The 20,653-nt window shown below is 42.1% G+C and overlaps 1 protein-coding gene and 1 long non-coding RNA gene across 4 annotated transcripts; one reads left to right on the forward strand and one right to left on the reverse strand.

Moving 5' to 3' along the window:
- Positions 1-98: 98 nt before the first annotated feature.
- Positions 99-20,633, reverse strand: grid2ipa (glutamate receptor, ionotropic, delta 2 (Grid2) interacting protein, a). Of its 3 annotated transcripts, XM_024272325.2 has the most exons (23): positions 19,894-20,633; positions 18,829-19,082; positions 18,420-18,752; positions 18,191-18,345; positions 10,569-10,844; positions 10,175-10,260; positions 9,971-10,040; positions 9,270-9,566; positions 9,041-9,192; positions 8,630-8,791; positions 8,445-8,551; positions 8,195-8,342; positions 7,780-8,102; positions 4,859-7,129; positions 4,676-4,763; positions 4,408-4,497; positions 4,111-4,307; positions 3,192-3,347; positions 3,018-3,095; positions 2,819-2,948; positions 2,595-2,713; positions 2,340-2,504; positions 99-1,359 (listed from the first exon to the last, which is right to left on the reverse strand). In XM_024272325.2, the coding sequence occupies exons 1-23, from the start codon at positions 19,973-19,975 to the stop codon at positions 1,279-1,281; spliced, it is 5,820 nt and encodes a 1,939-aa protein (XP_024128093.1). In that variant the 5' UTR covers positions 19,976-20,633; the 3' UTR covers positions 99-1,278. The 3 variants fall into 3 exon arrangements, with proteins under 3 accessions (XP_024128093.1, XP_024128095.1, XP_024128094.1); XM_024272327.2 differs by lacking the exons at positions 18,191-18,345; positions 18,420-18,752; positions 18,829-19,082; positions 19,894-20,633 and adding an exon at positions 16,527-17,039; XM_024272326.2 differs by lacking the exons at positions 18,191-18,345; positions 18,420-18,752; positions 18,829-19,082; positions 19,894-20,633 and adding an exon at positions 13,315-14,070.
- Positions 10,708-11,284, forward strand: LOC112146512. Its single transcript, XR_002919277.2, has 2 exons — positions 10,708-10,847; positions 10,940-11,284. It is a non-coding gene; the product is annotated as an uncharacterized LOC112146512 (long non-coding RNA).
- Positions 20,634-20,653: the final 20 nt, after the last annotated feature.

Below are 20,653 nucleotides of genomic sequence, written 5' to 3' on the forward strand. Positions count from 1 at the left end.
AAAAGATCCAATTATGAGAAAATATAAAAAACAAATTATTGCAGTTTTAAACATAAATTGTATTCAAAATGTAAAAAACCAGAACACACAATTGTTAGTTTAAGCCAAATATATATTTTTTATTTTATTTTTCTAGAAAAAGATAAACATACAGGCAAGAGCAGATCTTGTACAAGCCTTAAACTTTTTGGGGAAATAGCTTATAATACAAAACTCAACAATTTCTACTCTTAAAATAGGCATTAACATATTAAAGTTCTGTAAATTTAAGATGACACCAAAAATAGACAAACAGAAACCACATTTTCTCAGGCTGTCCATGTTATTCTTGTAATACTTATTCACCTTTAAAATAGCTCTTTTTACAGCACTAAACATTGTGCTTCATTTATCATGCTACACCATATATGTAAACAAGCTGCCTTTACCAGCGATTTAGTGCTAAGCTTAGCTCAAACGGCACATTCAGCTACAGAAATATGAAGATGATGAGCTGAAGCGACATCTTTTGTAGCATCGCTGAACTTCGCAGCCTCTCCGTTTGCACAAAACATAGCAGCTACACTTTAATGAGTGTAATATGCAGCAGAAAATTGCTCATATATTGCACAGAGCCCATGTTGATATCCACATGATCGAATTCTGCAAATGACTGGAGGAAAAAAGTTATTTCTTTTTCTAAAATTAGCAATAAACACCACTTCAGGCAATCTTAATATACATGAGTTTGGTGTTTTAAAAAAAAAAAGAAATGATCAGCTAAAATAACATATATATACCTTTATATAAGGAAAGTAGCCTGCTTTAGGGTAAAGTTTTACTTTGTAAAAATTCTTAGGAAAGCAACTATTTCACATTCAGTGTGGTGGGCACCTGACAAAGTACAGGACTTAAGAAAAAAAAGCAGCTTTTCTGGGTTCTTATAAATACATAGTCCTGATATATCTATCTTAAATGTATGAATCTATGTCTTAACCATAAACAGGCCATATAGAGTCGTATTTGTTCTAACAGATGCTTCAAGAAATAACTAAAGCTGTGGCATGTTTCTGAGTAAGTGAACTGTAAGGACATCCTGACGCTCAGACTAAGCTTGTGCTCAGATGAAAGGTCCTAATCAATTTAGTATATTAACAGAGGATGTAACATGTGATATTTATAGTTGAAGTATACATTTTGGGGGAAGTTTGTTTCCTTTTCTGCTCATAAAACAAAGCTCCTGAACGTGTGTGTATTTTTGTGTATCAGTTGTTGTACGGTACGCAGTCGTCTCCAGTGTTACCAGGCCAGAGGTGAAGCCAGGCGTGGACTTCTGGGGCTCTTGGGGTTTTCAACCATTTGTTGATCATTGAGAACTCTCTGTTGTAACAAAAAAGAAAAAATAGACCGGCTATGAATAGTTTGTTGATCGTATTACTCAGTCGCACACATGATTGCAGGTTATGAAGTTTTGGAAATTTTGACTTCCTTAAAATGTTGAGATTGTCTTTTTTTTCTACTGGACTTTCAGAATTCTACATTCACAAACAACAAGAGCATAAGAACATATATGGAGCATGTGAAAAAATGCAGAGCCAAGGCAACCCAATGTGGGCTTTTTTCATACTTTTCTTACAAGATTTCCCCCTTTCTGTAAGTTTGCCCTAAAAGTGTTTAAAAAAAAAAAATCAGAATTCTGACTTTCAGTTTATTTGGAATTGCTTATTATGATAAAAACAAAATTCAGATTTTATTTCCTTAATTTTGTGACTTTTTCAGTAAATATTCTTTCTAACATCTAAAAACATCTCAGAACAATCAAATTAGGAAAAACTGAAGTTTTAATATGGAGTCCTGTGCTCCTAACTTCCTAATTTAAACGTTATTCTTAAAACTCTTAATTGAAATTCTGGGATTTTTGCTCACAATTCTGACAAATCTTGATCTTTTTTTGAATCTCAAAGTTATAATATAAATCTAAGAAAACAGACAGATTTTGAAATGCTTTTTAAAATGTATTTTTAGAATTTGGACAGATTTTATTTTAATAGACAAGAGTTTTAGTTGTTTTTAACTTGATTTTCTTTTATTTCAGAGTTCATTTAAGTTCCATAAAGTATTAAAGACAATTGAAAAATGCATAAAAGGAAAGTTAAAAAATGCATCTTTTGTATAACAAATCCTTGCAGTTGCCTATTAAAATAAATGCTCTAAAAGAAAACATATAAATATTATGATTTAAGATGTTAAGTTAATAAATGTATAGATGGTACAGCTGTTGCTTTAAATAAATATGCATGTGACAATTCACTGGTTAGAGACAAAAAGTACTTTTTAAAGTTTTTATTGAAGTGACTGACCTCAAACTTGCTCATGAACTCAGCAAAGATACCAAAGAAGGCCTCAATGTTGGTTGCTTTGCTGTCCTCCCCAAAAAACGAAGCAGTTTTGCTGAATTCCTCCATGGCTCTCTGCTGGAGAGATTCCAGGGACTGAACAGCTGGATGACTGTTTTCCAGGAAGTTCTACGTACCTTAAAGTCAAGGAGGGAAATAAGACTTTTTTGTTGTTACATGTCATACTTCTGTCTGCTCCTTAGAAATTCTAAAGGATACACTCATGGCGAGAGCAAAACGATCCTCTGCAGTGACCGGCATCTTCTGACAGGTTGATCGAATGTCCTTGATGGTTGTGTGGATGTCATTTACGTCTGATGTGACGGTCCTCTGATTCACTAAACAGAAAGCAGAAAACAGAGGGGCGGTTAAAAATAGGAAAAAGTAGGTCCTCCTCACTTAAAACTGTTGCAAAAGATAAAGGTTAAACAGCCCAATCCTACCTTTTGCAGCAAGAGGAATCATCGCAAGATCTTTAGAGAAATCCAACACATCTGGAAAGTGCTGACACAAGGACTTGACCAAAATGTGCAGAAAGGTCGACTTGCCATCAACTGTTTTCGTAGTGCTCAGCTGCACAGGAAAAAGTGGAGTTAATCCATGCTGGAAAGCTCGTGCATGGTCAGTGTCTACGTGTAGTACCTCCGTCAGGAAGTTAATCTTGAAGCCTGTTGTCTTGTTGGTTTTGTTATTGAGATAATTCCCCATTGCCAACACAAACTGTAAAGACAACAAGTGATTGACCTTTTTCCAGTCCTAGGAAATGGTGGAGGAAGTACTGCATCTGTGTCCCATAAAGATGTGATATTGTGGTACCTCTAATATCTTGGCAAGTTTCTTGCTGGTCTTCAGCTCCACAGAAGCCTTATAAATGCAGTCGTATGCTCCCCTCAGCTCCTCTGTCTTCTCTTGAAGAGAACATTTGAAAAGGAGGCACTGCAGGCGAGTCTTGTACTCGGGTACCGACAGCATCTGATGAGCACAGGTGATCACACAGGCTAAAAAGGCATTTCAACTCAAAGACAGTATATAGGAACTGAACTGGGTGACCCCACCTCCTTTGTGTTCCAATTAGGAAGTACCTGCTGGCTCCAAGAGTCGTTAGTCAGTGTATTTGTTGTCATAGTTGTAGTAGGGGTGTGTTTTGGCAAGAGCCTGGCAATACGATACATATCCCGATACGTGTCTCACAATACGATACATATCGCGATATATCCCAAGACTGTACCAGAACAATTTTTCCCTTTTTTTTTTTAAGAATATGTCTTAGAACAAATCTCTACCTGAATATGAATATGTCTCTCATTGTAATAAAATGGTACAATTAATTTTATTTAATGATCACAACATTAAGCACCGCAACTGTATGCTGATGTTGGCAGCAGTGTGTCAGGGTGAAAAACTAAAGTAAAACGCTGAAGGACGCTCATACATAATTAATTAAATATCGTATTGTCAGCATTTTAAATCGATACAAGTATCGCCAAACGAAATTATCAAGATATATCGCCAAATCGATTTTTCCCTACACCCCCAAGTTGTCATAGTTACCATAGAAACTTCGACTCAGTTGGTTTTGGCATCTGTAAAGAGCATTTCGCTGGAATCAGAGGTAAGGCATTTTCTATGGGTGACGTCACACCTTCTGTGTCCAGCTCTCTATATACTGTCAATGTTTCAATTCCACAAACCATAGCCAACAAACAAACAGAGTCTCTCAGTACCAGAGCTGTACCTGTAACACAAACTGGTCCACCTCGCTGAGTTTGCTGGGCTCCTGCTTGTGCTCTTCATATTTTTTCACCTCCTCTTCATCAGGAGCGTACAGCAGCAGCTGCTTGATGTGATCAGGTTCCAATCTATCGGTGGTCATGTTCATCAGGATGTGGCGCAGCTCCCCAGGAGACAGCTTCAGGTGGGCGATCAAGATGGCTTTAAGTTGATAGAGAAAAACAAAAGTTCAAAAGAAACTCATCTATCTTTTCTAAACTAAAAATAATTATCTTTATGATATAGGAAAACCCATACTTACACGCATTGTAAGCCTTTTTATGTGACAAAATTTCTATCACATCCTTCTTCTTGAAGGTTTCTAGCTGTGGAGATGGCTCTGGAGCAGGCACTATAATTAATCAGTGTAGAATGTAACAGAGCTGTGTGTTTGAAGTTGCATGATTACAGCTGGATAGAAACTCAATAGGATAACAACTGAAAATACAAGAATATGTTGGTTGATCTAAAAAATAAAGTGTGATCAAAAATGAGGAAAAGGATATGTTTGTAAATATTCTTTTAATTACTGGTGCTCTTTGTTGTCCCAAAGTGAAGCTCCAGATCCAAATACTTAACCATGTCATGCAGTTTTTCATAGTCAGAGTTTGCACCCAACTAAAAGAAGAGATTACAAGATTAAAAACGATATAAAAAGCTAAATTCAAGTTTTATAGTTAGGATTTGAGATGTCTGAGGCCTTCTTAACTCACCTGTCCCCATATAGTCCCTTCAGAGTTTTCCACCTGTTCCCAGCGCAGCCGCTTCACACTCATGTGGTTGGAGTCCATCCTGGACAACGCGGGTCTTGGCAGTGGGGGTGGTGAGCAGGGGGGTGGTAGGGGTGGAGGTGGGGGCGGCTCCAGGTGCTCCGAGGGATCGGACAGGGAGTGTGGCAGAGACTGGGGCTGGCTCTGGTGGTGGGGTTGCATGTGGTGGCTTTGGGCCAGCGGCTGATGCTGGGATTGCAGCAGGTGATGCGAGGGCTGTGATTGTGGACGGGCCGTTTGGGCGGAGGATTGGCCATGGTGCTGGGATTGCGGGTGTTGGGGCACGGGCTGGAATGTGGAGAGGGTGGTCTGGTGCGGTTGGAGGGGCTGAAAGGTGGAGAGAAGGGGTTGGGGCCTATGGGGCTGCTGGGGAGGATGGATGACGTGGATCTGGTGTGGGTAGTCCTGAGGGGGCGGTTGGGGTGTGATGTGGTGGATGTGGTGGATCTGGGGTGTGTTGGAATGGTGGTGGGTTTGCTGGATGGAGTGAGGTCTCTGGGGGGAGGGCTTGGTTGGCTGGGGGTGGTGGGTTTGGTGAATCTGCTGTTCTTGGTGAGTTGGGTGATGCCCTTTAATACTCCTCCGGCTCTGGTGCGACTGGCTGTCCCGGTTTAGTTGAACTGGGAGGGAAGCGGGTTCTTGATGCATTTGATGCAGAAGCTCGGTGGATGAGTGATGGGCCTTTGATTGCTGAATTTGGTGAGTTTGGTGAAGAAGCTCTGCAGATGAGTGGTGGGGCTTGGGCTGCTGCATTTGGTTGAGCAGCTCAGTGGAGGAATGGTGGGTTTGGCCTCGGTGCATCTGGTGAGCTTGGTGGAGCAGCTCAGCGGAGGAGTGGTGCGGCGGCGTCTCGTGCCTTTGGTGAGACTGGTGCAGAAGCTCGGAAGAGGAATGATGAGCTTTGGATTTGTGCACCTGCTGGAGCATCTCTGACGATGAGTAATGTCCGTGGCTTTGCATCTGCTGCAGCATTTCAGAGGAGGCGTGGTGCGGCTGGGCTTGGTGCATCTGGTGGAGCATCTCTGTGGAGGAATGATGGGGCTGCGGTCTCACACTCTGGTGACTTTGGTAGATCCCCTCGGCGTACGGACTTTGGCTGGGGTGCATTGCTTGTTGGGGCGATGGTTGATGTGGAGAGGGAGCTGAGCGAGAAAGCCGCCTGTGGTGATGACTCTGCTGCTGTCCTGGCCCCATTTTATACAGAGGGTGGTTAGCGTTGGGGTGCATGGATTCCTGAGAGGGGATTGGGGGAAGAGACTGGTGGAGTGGCAGAGGAGAACTGGATTTATGCTGAGTCAGCTGGACAGGAATGGACTGATGGCCTTGATAGATCTGCTGCATCTGCTGCTCTTGGTACGCTTGTTGCTCCTCGTAAGCTTTCCGTTCCTGATAGGCTTGAAGTTCCTCGAATGCTTTTTGCTCCTTGTAGGCCTGCAGTTGCTCATATGCTTTCTGCTCCTGGTAGGCCTGGTGCTGCTCGTATGCTTGTCTCTGCTGGTAGGCTTGCTGCTCTTGGTACATCTGCTCCTCATAAGCCTGTCGCTCCTTGTAGATCTTCTCCTGGTACGCCTGTTGTTCCTTGTACGCTTGCTGCTCCTGGAAGAGTTCTCGCTCCTCATAGGCTTGCTGCTCCTCATAAGCTTGTCTCTCCTTATAGGCTTGTTGCTCCTCAAACGCTTCTCTCTCCTTATAAGCTTGCTGCTCCTCATATGCTTGCCTCTCCTGGTAGTTTTGTTCCCTTTGCTCCTGGTAGGCTTTCAGTTCTTGAATGGTGGCATGGACTTGTATATCTTCTCTCGTGGGGAGGACCTTATGCAAAGAGTGGCGCTTAGGTGGTGGGTTACTACGAGGAGGTGGCGGCGGCGGGGGCCCAGATTTTCGGCGGATGGGCACATATGCTCTCGGCGAGTGCTCAGGCGTGTAGCTGAGAGGCTGCTGCTGGCTCTGAGGCTGACTCTGAGCCGGAGGGGCAGGAGGAGGGTCGTTGAACTGGACAGGTGGAGGTGGAGGAGGGCTCATAGGTGGAGGAGGGATGTGATCGGAGGAAGAGGAATAGGTCAGGGAGGAGGCGTTCTCTTCTCCACTACTGCTTTGGACATCACTCGGGCTGCTGAGCTCGGGAGCCACAAACCCACCATTTTCTTCCTCATCCACCCCAAGTTCCTCCTCATTATCATCATCATCCTCATCTTGGAAGCCCATCTGCCCAACATCCTGCCATCAACACCAAGGAAAGTTGGTTAGACTTTTCATGTCAAACTGGAACTTAAAGATAACAAACTGGAATAAAAAAAACGTAACCAAAATAAGTCATTTCCTACTAAAAACTTGAATTCAGATGGGAAAGAAATACATTTTTATAGAAAAAAAGTAAACAGATATAAAACCAGACAAAAATCAGTCAAATTAATTTCACTTAATTTTATTTAATCATAAAAACAAACATTTAACTTCAAGAAGTTAAAAATCAAAATCAAATAAAGAATTACATTTTTTTCATTGTGTTGCAGCGAAAAAAAAAGTTTTTAAAAACTTATTTGGACCCTAAAACTGTTATATAGATATACATAAAGTTATTTATTTTTGTGATACTGTGGGAAAACATATATATATATATATATATATATATATAAATTATAAAATAAGAATGAATTTACATTTTTAAGAAAAATTTGGGTATTTTGGAATCTGGGTCAAACAAGGGAAAATCGTGTAATATTTTATTTGCAACAGCCACCAATAGATTTTTCATAATTGCTTTAACGTTTCCTTTTGCTAATTATAAGGACTAATTTGGAATTAAGTTCAGTTTCTGAGTTGAAGCCAATCAGAAATCAATCACAAACACGTTTATAGGACTTTACCTCTTCATAATCATTTTCAGGGGTCAGGAAATCATCTACGATGGCCACCCGCTGTCCCAGCTGCTCACTCAGAGCATCCAGAAAACGATCCGTGTCTTCTGAACGAGGAGGCTTAGAGAAGGTGTAGCGGCGTTTGTTGTTGCGGTGAACCGGTGGGCTGGACGGGAAGTCTGGCTCTGGAGGTGAAGGTGGAGGACTGTCCAGGCTCATGTACGGATTGGACTCCCCACTGGTTTGGCTCGTCAAGCCCGGCGGGTAGAATGGGGCTGGAGGTGGACTGGGAAGGGGATCCGGCCAATGGGGTTGGGCGTTTTTCCGACTGCCTAAAACACAGACCACTTACTAATTACTCAAACTGCTCAGAATATTGAACAAACTTCAGCACTGCTGCTGATTTGATAGGAATTTCAGGGACCTGTGTTAGCCTGTAAGGTGGGGGACTCTGTGCGTGAGGGGGGGTCCATGTCCAACAGACTCTCTGGGGCAGGAGGAGGGCGGCTCTTCAGGGATTTGGATCTCTTGCTGGAATACATGTTTTCCAGTTCAGCATAGACAGCTGACAGCTTTAGAGGAAAAATGCAAAAAAGAAAACAACTGTGAGGACTTTAGGTTTTTACTGGGATTAAGAGTCAACTTTGGAAAAAAAAACAGGCCTCTGTTTGTACATTGGTGAGGTTGTTGGGGGTCTCAGGTAGGGAGGTACCATCTCCTGACTGTCTCTCTCCTGGAGCCAGTCTCGTCATCGTCTCCTGCGTTGGCTCTGCGTGGTGTCCTGGTAAAGCATTGACAAGAATGAAATGTGGAGGATGTTTTGATGTTGAAAGGCGACAAAGGTGGTGAGATTCAGTACCCATTCCTAAGTGTGTGCCAATGACCAGGTCATCAGAGCTGCGGCCTCTCACACTGCTCCTGTACGTGGTCCCCGTTACCCTCATGGAGCTGCTGCGCCGATGGGGCTCCGGTGCAGACTCTGGCTCTGGAGGAGGGGGAGGTGGAGGTGGTGGCGGTGGGGCTGGAACATGCACATTTTTTTGGGGGTCAAAATCTCCACGATCTTTCAAAACATAAAATACACTAGAGCAGGAGTGTCCAAATCCAGTCCTCGAGGGTCCTAAATGTTTTCCAACCAACCTGCCATTGAAGCTCCCAATTGGCTAAACACACCTGATCCATTGAATCAGCAGGATTTCTGGAAAACCAGCAGGAGGCCGGCCCTCGAGGCCTGGATTTGGACACCTCTGCACTAGCGATCTGCACAAACCTGGAGGTTTGAAGCCGACGAAACGTGAAATCTTGTTCTGACAGTGTTCCTGCTCTTCATACGTCAGAAGCTGGTAAACAAACTGCCAGATCACCTGTTTGGCAGGAGTATCCAGCACCGGGAAGACGTCCACGATCAGAGTGTCAACATTCCTGTGGCCATCAAAACAAGCTTGAGTGGTGGCAGAACAATACATATAAGCACAAATCTGATCCTAAAAACTGCTCACCTGTGCTGGAAGAAGTTTTCCAAAGCTTTGCAGATGGTGTACCGCTCCTGGATGGTCAGCAGGTGCTCCAGCTGTTGTCCAAAGGTGCGACCCTGAACCCTGATACTGGGAGGGAGAATCTCCGCGATCCACTGGAGGGAGCTCAGCACGGGCGAGCGAGCCCGTTCGGTGGGAGCCCCGCCCCCTGCAAGGTCCTGTTCAGCTATCGAAAAAGTAGATGGACCTTCTTCTACCACCAGAGTGGGCATGGCACCACTCCCCTGCAGCATGGACACCACCTTCTCATGCGAGGACGTCCTGTAGGCAGACACATGCAGAAAAAATCATTAAAAAAATATATTTTAATGAAAAAGAATCATTTATCAGTCAACACATTTTTAAGATAAATCAATTCAATGTGTGTGTGTTTTTTTTTTTTTGCTTAAACCAGCAAATAAAACTAGATAAGCTCTGAAAATAGATAAATGCAAGACCTTTATGTTATCTGAGTTGTTTATTGTCTCTAACATGTGCTATTTATAGAATCCTGATGTGCTTTCTTCAGCAACTGTGAGCCATAATAGAAAACTAAACAACTGCATGGTAAGATGACTTCTATGTGAATGGATCAGTTCTAATCCTATGTGCCTAAATTTAATTTATTTTCATGAAAATCTTTAAAACTTGTTTTTTAAATCTGTAAAATATTTGCTTAGTTTGACCTCATGTCCAGTCCATTCAGAAACAGGATTCGGTCTCCTGGTTTCAAACCTGCTTTGTCGGCAGGACTTCCTGCAAGGCATAAAAACAGCGAGAATGACATTCTTATCTATGCTGCTTTTCATTTTCTGAAAAAAACAGAAAAAAATATAATAATTTTAAAGATAGCCACCAAATCCAATAGAATAAGTATTTTCACGTCTTACCGGGGATCACTGAGTCGATCCACACTGGAGCGTGACCTCTCAGGGTGAAACCAAAGCTGCTGTTGCCCTTGCAGACTCTGACTGTCCTGGAGGGACATTTAAGAGGGCTGCTTATTTGTGCAGGTGAATCACAATGCAGGAATTGTATGCATATATGATGACTTTTTTCATTAATAAAGTTGAGTTCAAGCTGGTTTCTTAAAATATGGGTTTTTAAAGAAGCAATAAACACAGAAAATATACTAAACTACAACATAAATATGTCTCTGACTTACTAGAGAGGCAGTTTTTAAATAAAAAATGTATAAGAAAAGCAGCAATCTTGAAGCTGTGTTTACAGTAAAATATCTGAATGATCAGGACAAGAAGCACAATCATGGGACAGATAGATGACCTGCAGTTGGGGGTGGAGCCGCCGGAATGGCCTGCGATGAGGGAGGTGGTTTTGCGCATGCCTCTGGTGGGAGGAGCCCCACCCTCCTCTGCATGGGTGCGTGGCACTGAGCTGGCACGGGTGGAGACAAGGAGGCGTTCCGGGTGATCCTCGCTCCGGCTGCGGCGTAGGTGGCTCCGGCTGGGGTCGCTGAAGCTCCGGCCCTTCAGCCGGCTCATCAGGCTCTGAGAAACCACCTCGTCAAAGCGCTCCCGGTGCTTCTTAGGGATGAAGATCCTGGTGAGTATTCAGGGGGAATCAGTTAAAAAAGTTAAAGTCCAGCCCAACCGTAATCCAAATTCTCTATCCTTATATCTCAACGGATCCTCAAGATGGAGTAGCTGAAGAATAAAAGGAGCACAGGGTGTGTGTTGCTGTACCTGTGGGAGGATTGAGACAGAAATGGAGTAAGGCTTGAATAAAACAAAGGACACAGATGAGTTTTGCTGTGCGATCACAACAGCAGTCGTGGGTGTTTGTGCCTCACGGCTAAAAAACAAAAAGTGCTGGAGTCCCCTCAGGGAAGAACAACAGTCTTCCTACTGGAGATGGTTCCCCCCATCCTAACTAAATCATAAAGAATTAATCTCACAGGGGAGTTCATTTGGAAGTAGAATTTGTGAGTCTCATTTCCACATTTCCGACAGATGTGGAGAAACAGTAAAGAAAAGTAAGGATTTGTTTGGATTTATTGTTCAAGACTGCAACAAATCACTAAAAAAGGCCAGTACTTCAAGTGCTGAACCTCTGTGAGCCTTGATTTGAAAAATATTTCCTTGTGGGACAGTTATTCCTCACAATAAAGGAAAAACTGTACATATTATCAAGTGACTACCCCTAAAATTTGACATCTTTAGAGAGTCTGATTGTCTTGAGATGGGTAGTATTTGTCTAATCTGCAAGATAAAGACTAAAGATTCAGAAAATGTCCTCAAAATTTAAAAAAATAATGGTATAAACATTATATAAAGTGGTTGCGCCGTTTGTTAAATGAGACGCACACTTCTCAGGTCTCTTTTATGTTTCACAATGATCCTCCTGATCCCGCCTGCAAATAAAATGCCGCCTTGATCCTCAGTCAATCTGTCTCTCTGTCATCCACTCAAAGCTCCTGGGTACTTTTGCAGAGAAGAAAAGAAAGCTTTGTTTTTAAAATAAGTCACTTCCTGCGAGCTTTCACACATGCAGCTCAACTCCATGTTCAAATGAAACTGACAAGGAAAACGCAGATATTTGCTTTTTAAGGATGTGGCAGTGACTTTACGGATACATGTGGGACAACTTTCAGGGAGCGGAAGGATTCTTCAGAGCTTCATTGAAATGCAGAGCAAACATAAAGGAAAGCTACAAAATCTGAGCTAAACTCCTCATTTAAAAATGATAAAGAGAATTAATATTTAATTCCTAACAGTTTCCACTTGAGAAATAATTCAGACTCTACTATTTTATAAAATGTATGCGTTTTTAAAGAAACACGACAATAACACATTTTTGACAGAACTCGGTTTGATCACAGATATCGACATGGGTCAGTCATGGTAAGAATTAGACCAGATCCATCTCCTAAAGAAAATGGACCAAACTACAGAATATTTATTTATTTAAAAAGTCTTTATTAGACTGTAATATCTTAGTTATTTTTTTAATTCTGTACCATCAGAAAACAATATATCAAAAATGAGTGGTACTAAAGTTTCAGTCAAATCTGAGATCAATTAAACTGACAATTCTCATTATTAACTGTGGATTTTTGTTTCAAAATAAAATAATAGTAATGTGTGCTCCTTCAGATTAACGAATGTGAGAGCCAACCGCTCCATATTGTGACACAAATAAGTGAATAAAAATAAAAAAAAAATAAAAAACAAAGGAGGGAGGGAGTGGTGCTGTACGCATGGGACAGTGATCAAGTGCAGCGGTGTTAGCCTGAGGGGGTCTCATGCAGCTCTGTAGTGCTATCTTCAGAAAAAAGTTAATCTGACTCTTTTTTTTTTTCAAACATTCAAACAAGATTAAAAAAAGAAAAGGAAACAATAAATCTGACAGAATCACGGAAGGGGAAAAAAGAGCTTTTTTTAGGACCAGAATGGTAATGATGCAGTCTGCTGCCAGCATATTTAGGCCACACCGTTTTGGAGAAAAACTACTGACTACTCGGACAAATAAGCGGGAAAGAGAAGCGGGACGTTCATTGAGGACCTGTGACACCTCCCCTCCAGAGGCATTCTCTTCAGTGGCTATCATCTTTGCTGTGTCACCGTCATCCCACTGTTCTCACTTGTTAACCTGAGAAGTTAAAGGAAAGTTTGAGGCACAGAAGTTGGATGTAGGCCTCGGGATGCCCTCGATTGTAAGGAGGACGAGAGGAGACTATAATTGGGTCTGAAGGAGGCCGCAATGCACAGAGGGATGAATGACAACAGCAGTTATCTGGGAAAATTGCTGCAAACTCTATAAAATCAGTCAAGTTTCATCTAATCACATGAATTTGAACATAAAACTTTGACTTAGATTTAAGGACATTCAAGCGAATTCGTAGAAAAAATATTATCTTGCAACTTTTAGAGTTTTACATATTTATCTGGGAATACACACAAACATTTGTCATCGAAATCTTGAAGCTGAACAATAAAACTTCAAACGTAACCCAGAACAAACAACACAAAGCACAGTCAACACAGCTCAGATCAAAGAGAAAGTGTCATACCGAAAGTGTCTGGAAAGGCTCCTATCTCCTCCCATGACTCTTCAGCTCAGTTCAGCAAATGTTTCCCTTCGACTGAGATGGAACTCCATTCAAAGCAGAAAAAAGAGAGGAGGAGGAGAGAAAAGAAGGTGTCCTGGATCTCAAACGCACTGCTCGGAAAGCAGCCAAATGAAGAGAAGCTGTAAATGAGTTGGAGGGAGGGAGCAAACTTTGAGAGCGGATGGAGTTATCGTCCTGAGGCAGCACGGTCAGGTGACCTCCAGATGCATTGGGGCATCATCTGTGGTCAAGAAGCCAGAAGGAGTCAGCTGAGTCCTCATCAGTGAGGTGTCAGTTATCAGGAGGAGGTAGTGAGTGATAAATGTACTGCTCCCTCAGAGGAGGAAGAAGAGCGTGAGGAAGACAGAGCAACGTGAGGGGAGAAAGGAGGGCCCAGTGGAGTTTTGAAGGCAGGGCTGCACAGTGACTGTGCAAATAGGAAGTACAGAGAACTAGAGACATATATTTCATCATGCTGACATCATTAACATCTCATGAACAGTCTGTAGAAAGGTTAGATATCACTGCAAATGGGGAAACTTTAACCTCAGACGACCTCTAGATCCACACGTTTCCACACAGGCACAAACCGACTCCCGAGTTCCACACTTAAGAATCGACACAAGCTGGAAACTTAAGAGAGAATTTATTCAAAGAAATAGGCTGCTTAAAAATAGAAAGCCTCCTGTGGGAGGGGGAGGCAAATCATCAGGGGAAGGATGGAGGCAGACTGAGCCGCCTGCCTGGCCTGGCGGTCCCAGGTCTTGAGAAGTAAGAAAAAGAAGAAGCTTCACGAGCTGCTGAGCACACCTCACATCTCTGACAGATGACCTCTGTGAGACTGATGCGGTCGGTGGGTGAGTGGAGAGATTTCGTGCGTTAATAAAAACTGTCACGGAGAGACGGTGACTGACAAAGAGGCAGTGATGGAGTGACAGCTGCGCACAAAAAAGGGGAGGAGACGTGGGGGCGGGATAAAAACAGAGATCCATCATCTGGGAAGAGACACAGATGATTCTCCAACATTAACCGATAGTTCTGCCATCCAGCTTGACAGACCACACCAATAATCCGTCATGTGATGGGTCGTTGTTTGGGTTTTGACCCAAATTCTTTCCCTTGGCCTCTACCATTCACCTTAAACTGTCTTCTAGACAAATACGTTTAACAGCTGTTACATTTAAAACATTAGTGTATTTACTTCATAGTTTAGGGTTTGTTTTTATAGGTTCTAAGTAGGGATCTAATATATATTAGATATGTATCGAAAAATCGATCAAGCAGTGGGAGTAACAGCAGTATGGGATGTAAAAAATAGATATGTGCCAAAAAATGATCAAATAACCGCAGATAAACAAGATTATTTTTGGTTATAGGGTATAAAATCAATCAATAAGTAAATAATCATCTTCTATATACATGTGATGCAAACAAAGAGACGTCCAATCATAAGCTTGCTTCTTCCAAGTCAATACCTGAATACATTTATCTGTCAAATGCCGTGCATTTTTATTTATAGCTTTAAATGCCATATGAATAAGAAATATATAGATTTTCCTGGATGTACCAATTCATGTAGATGCGTATTGAATTGTGTGAGAGGGTAATATACACACCGCCACTTCCAAGCCTTATTAGTAACCAGAAATTTCATAATGGTTGACTGGTTTCTGGGTAAATAATGAAGAAAAAGGCTAAATAGTATCTGTATTAGGTGTCTTTAACATGCTCTTGTGGCTTTTTGCAGATGATGGACAGATTTTAAGAAACTCAAAATTGTATTTCTGAATATTTCTTTATTCAAATCGTTGTGAATAAGGAGCAGAAAAAAAATGCAGTTGGAAAAAAGATAGTTTCTTACATCAAAAATACAATAGGAACGCCACAACTTCCCAACTCTAACAACTCAGAGGTGAATTTTGAATGAAAGTACTGCCGCTCTGCAGAAACTATGTCTGAGCAAACAACAGTTTTTTTTCTTCCTAAAAATAGCATAATCGTCATAAAAACAACACTAGGTCAAAAGAGGATTTAAGTGGAATTTTAAGTCTCACATTTCCAGACCAACCTAAGCCTCTTAGGTCTATGAAAAAGGCCAACGTGTGTGTGTGCAACCTAACTCCAGCTCAGATCTGAAAATACAAGCCACTTTAACCTAAAAATTTATGGCAACAAGTTAAGGATAAGATTGCAAATATGCAGATGACTCTCTACTTAGGTTAGCTTGTCACCATGCTAAGCAGAGTAATCTGCTAAGGCTAGCTTTAATTTTGGATACATTTGTAAGAAACTTAAAATAAATCTGAGGTTGGTGGATATGCCAGTACTAAATTCTAAAGTTACTTCAATTTGCTACAAAAAAATCACAACTCTGTAAATAAAAAACACAAACCTACATAAGTTTTCAAATAATACCTATAAAAACTCATTAAAAATCAAGTCATTTAAGAAACACGTTGAGATATTATTAATTTATGAGTATAAGCACAAATTGCTATAGAGATTTTGTGTCATAAAATATTCAAGTACTAACCTAGAGATTCACACACACAAAAAAAGCCTTGAAGCGACTTTATTAAATTAATAATCACTCACAGTACACCATCCCTTAATCCTTGAAATACGCAATTGTGGAAAAAGGAGGGAAAAACATTTAGACCGACTCAACACCCTCGGGCATGGCTGCTAGGGAACCTGGAAGCACATCTCCCTACATCTGCTTCACTTAACTGACAATACTAAATAGGTGAATAATGCCCAGAGATTTAGCATATAATCACAGTAACATGGCCTATCATGACAAATTAGAGCTCCCCATGACTTTCAAAAATGCTTAACAGTGAACAAAAACCTCAAATGCATAATTTATGGGACTTCTGTGCAAAAAAAAAAAACACATTGCAATGCATTTTCACATGCAGCTTGATGAAGAGGAGGACAAAGCTGCAAGAAGCAGCAATTTATGGGGAAACTAAAAATGCTCTGTGGTTTAGGCAGAGAAACAAACTGATAGCTGACAGAAGCAAGTTGACTATATAAATATGCTTCTGGGACAAAATAACTAAGTTTAAAACAGACACAATAGATGGACCACAGAAAGGTTATGCAGCTAATTTAATCACCGATCACAAGCTTCAGATGCAAGAAAATCTGAAAACAATTGAAGTACTCACCTGAGACAGCAATTCATTTTTTTTCTCCCAGCACAGGAATTCAAAGAAAATGTTCAAGAAATGCAGCCGTTTGTGTTAAAAGGAGGTTCCCGCACAACTGTCTGTGTTCGCATGTGTGCGTATCTGGACCACCAGCAGCAAACTGGCAATAGCAGCTATACGAGCTGTATGCAGAGGAGGGAATAAAGAGCATCCACTGATGAGATCCACACACAAAAAAAGACTGTGCTGGTATCAAAGAGAGAATCACAACCAGCAGGGAGGGGACGGAGAAAAAAAGAGATCATTTGAGAGAAAGTCAAAGTGAGAACAGAGAAGATGAGAGAAGGGACCTCAGACAAAGAAATATGGCAAAAATGAGAAGCGGCAGTGTGTTTGGGTTTACCGATCAATGCTGAGGTGGAAGTAATTCAATAAGGTGGTGAATTTGTAGCCTCAGACCAATAGAGGACACACACATACAGTAAGTGGCATCAGACCTACTACACTGATAATAGTCCAACATGCAGATAATTGTAGGAACTTCTAGATTATTGATGTAATAAGGCGAACAAGGTGCTTTCTCTCCTCTTATTATAATTTAAACCCCATTAATTGCCAGTCCAGGGGCATAACACAAGAGAACAGAGCATCCTCCCAATTAGCTTAATTGGGCCTTTCCATCATTAAAACATTGGAGTTCGGACACTGCAAATTACTTGGAAATGTTGGTTAATTTTGACAGGAATTTCATTAACGTGAAAGTTACTGTTAGAAAAGTTTCATAAATCTATTTTTCACGTACAGAATTAAGATTCAAGGGCAAACAAAAGTCCTTAGAGTGACGTGTGCTGCTGCTATCTAGACAAAAAATAGCAACTCAGCAAAGACCGACTTCCTCCGTTCACCGGGATGTATTGAGGCGGTTAGTTTTGATAAAACTCATCTGGTAATCAAAAAATGATGACTGTGTTAAGATGGAATAAAAAAGAGAGATCTTGTCGATCTATAGCCAGTTTTTAGCCTCAATTTTAGCCTCAGTTTCACAGTTTTCTATGGTGATGGCGCCAGAGATCTCACAAAATCCCAGATTTCTCCAGAGATAAAAAAGATGTGCTATACAATTGTTGGAACATATTATGCTTATTCTGCTATTCACAAAACAGATTTCACCTTGTGGTTACTTGGTGAACTACTTAAGCTTCAGTTATTTTTTCAATTTTTAAATCAGTTTTAAAGACCCGCTTTGATTAAAAAAGTCCTATTTGGGGTGTTTTTAAGATGTCCTTGGAACATTTTTTTGACGATGGAGGACCATATAAAGAAAATTAAGAATTTTTGAGGATTTTTTTCAAATCGTTAATCAAAAGCGAGTGAAAATTCAGTTTGAAAAAAAATTGCATTTGTAGATTCATTGATATATTCATCTTCTCCGCTTTGTCCCTTTTGGGGTCGTGGCGGTGCTGGAGTCTAACCCGGCTACTGATAGGTGAAGGCGGGATTTACCCTGGACAGGTCGCCAGTCTCTCGCATAATCTTCTTAAAACACCACTGGGAACACATTTACAAAAAATCCAAAAGATAATCAGAGTGGGACTTTAAAACAAATTGAAAAGTGGCCTCACTGTTGTTGTCTGATAAATTAATGGATAAAAGATACTGTATGTGAGAACATGACTGGTTACCTGACGCTGTCAATTAGCTGCTGATGCTCCTCTGTGATCAAAATGTCAGGCAAGGCCTCAGCTAGACTGTCCACATCCCTCTCAGAAGCGTACTGCTTCAGCACTTCAAACAGCTGCTCCTTCACATCAGGCTCCTCTCCCAGCACGTCCTCCACCTGATCAGCAATAAAAGATGCTGCATTGCAAAACCTGAACTGATTTTAAAAAATGTGAGTTTCTTCACTCCTACCTTTTTGTTGAACTCCATGGCCTTATGAGCCCGACTCTCCCTAACGCTGTCCCCGCTCTGTGACAGCACCCTCATGCTGCTGCTCAGGCGTTTGGGTCTGCGCGCCATACTGAGTACGCCCAGGCGCAGAGGTCGCCCCTGCGCTGCTTTGATCATCGCTGCAGCTGTTTCGTGATGCTTCACTGGAATCCCGTTGACTTCCAAAACATAGTCGCCCACTTTGAGGCCACTGCGCTGGGCTGGACCTCCAGGCATGCTTTCCTCAACCATCAGAGGGCTGTCGCCTACAATGGTGAAGCCAAAACGACCATCTGGGCCTGGGGTGATGTCAATCTGAAGAAGGGGGAAACAAATCACCTGTTTTATAACACGTATACCTCTTTATGAGGAGTATTGAGAGCCAGCTGACCTGATTGACTCGTGACACCACGCCAATGCTGGGCGGAACTGTCTTAAGGGTCTGAGCCAAAGCAATCAATGCTGGTGTGCTAAGGTTGGTCACATCTTGGCCCTCAATGTCCACCACCTGATCACCAGGCTGCAAGCCAGCAAGGTAGGCGCTACTCCCCTCCACCACAGACAGGATGTAGCTGGGTCCAGTCCCTCCCAGTCGGAAGCCAAACGCTTCTGGCCAGTTCTGGTTGGTCGCAGGTAGGCCAAGGTCTGAAACACAAAGATAATAATATACTCCAGGAGGTCCACTGTTCTGCTCGACAGCATGGAAAGAAACAGTTTTGGAATTTCTTTTTAAGTGGGACAACTCTCAGCAAGAGGACAGAGTGTTGGTATCCAGCCCACACAGTGAACTGCTGGCCTTCCCCTGGTCACTGGCCTCATTCTGCTGCAGCACAAAGTGTCCCAGAAGCTTCACTTGACTTCATCTCCACGTTACATTCACACGGAAAAACATCAGGAACTAAATTATGAGGATGCAAGGCGTCAAAGCGACTGGTTTGACCATTTTTTTTTTTTTTTTAAATAAAATAGCTTAAACTAATTTATTCAAATTTATAATCATGGAGAAAATTATATTTAAGTGCAAATCAAGAGTGATGAATGTAATGCACAAACAGTTGTTTTTTCTGTGTGTAACAGATGAATGTAGAGACTTAAATAAATCAAACTTTAAAGAGCAAATTAAATAAAAATGTCAGATTTTCTTCACTAGAATGAATAAAAAAATCTGATCTCAGAGGAGCGAAGAATGTCTAGGATTCCACTGAATAAAAAAATAACACATCAAATTCAAAGGCTCAGACAGTCGCAGACACTGGTGTCAGAGAGTTGAAAAGAAGCCTCAAACCAAAGCAGATTATTAATCAAAAGAATCTGGGTTAAAAAAGAGGCTGAGTTTTATATTTTTGCCCAGACAGAACATATTTTCTTCCATCCTGCAACCCAGATAGTGAGTTTTAGCTCCCTTTCTGCCGTCCAGGATCATTGCAAAAAGATCATTTCGGAGAAGAAGACTTACAGAAATCTTTGGAAGCACTCCGGGTTCCAGACTTGCTCTGGCGCAGGGAGAAGCGGCCCTTTCTGCTCAGGAAACGCCTCATCCTTGCCCGGCTTGCCGCAGGGCACGTTCCAGCCAGCCTATCTTCACCCCCAGCCTGGGGGTTGTTGCAGCCAAGGAGTGTCTACGGACACCCTTCAGCTGCTCCTCACCTGAGCTCACTGCCTCTACAGGCCAACCCCTCTGAGCCAATGATGCGGAAGACGCGTGGAAGGTCACATCTGTGGAGGATGGGGACCACAGAGTAAGGAGGTGAAGACAGGAGAACACCTCGGCGTGAGGCTCTCCATCCTGGGTGAGGCTGCACAGCCGCAGCCTCGCTCCCAACCCTAGCGCTGAGAGAGGAACATGAAACTGGGACACTTGATCCTGAAATGGTTCATTGCAAGAAAAGATACTGCGAAGCCCCATTTTTCTATAAATACCTGTGCTCCTCTCTCGATCCCACCCTCTCTCCCCGTCTCCCTCTGTTGCTTATGTAGATGAGGCCCCCTCAGAGGGCTGAGGGTTGACCCAGAAAGCGTGCAGTCTTCCAGCCAGGGACACTTCTCCGTTTTTAGCGGCAGTACTGGAGCGCCAATACCTGCAGACTCAAGGTTACATGGAGCAGGACCAGCAGCTGAAGCTGAAGCACTTTTAGTGCAAGAATGCAAGAGTGTGTATTAATGAAATAACTTTTGATGTACATTTGCATCTTTAAAGGTTCCCATCCTTTTTATGT

The sequence above is a fragment of the Oryzias melastigma genome, linkage group LG8, assembly GCF_002922805.2.
Source record: "Oryzias melastigma strain HK-1 linkage group LG8, ASM292280v2, whole genome shotgun sequence".
Taxonomy (NCBI): Eukaryota; Metazoa; Chordata; class Actinopteri; order Beloniformes; family Adrianichthyidae; genus Oryzias; species Oryzias melastigma.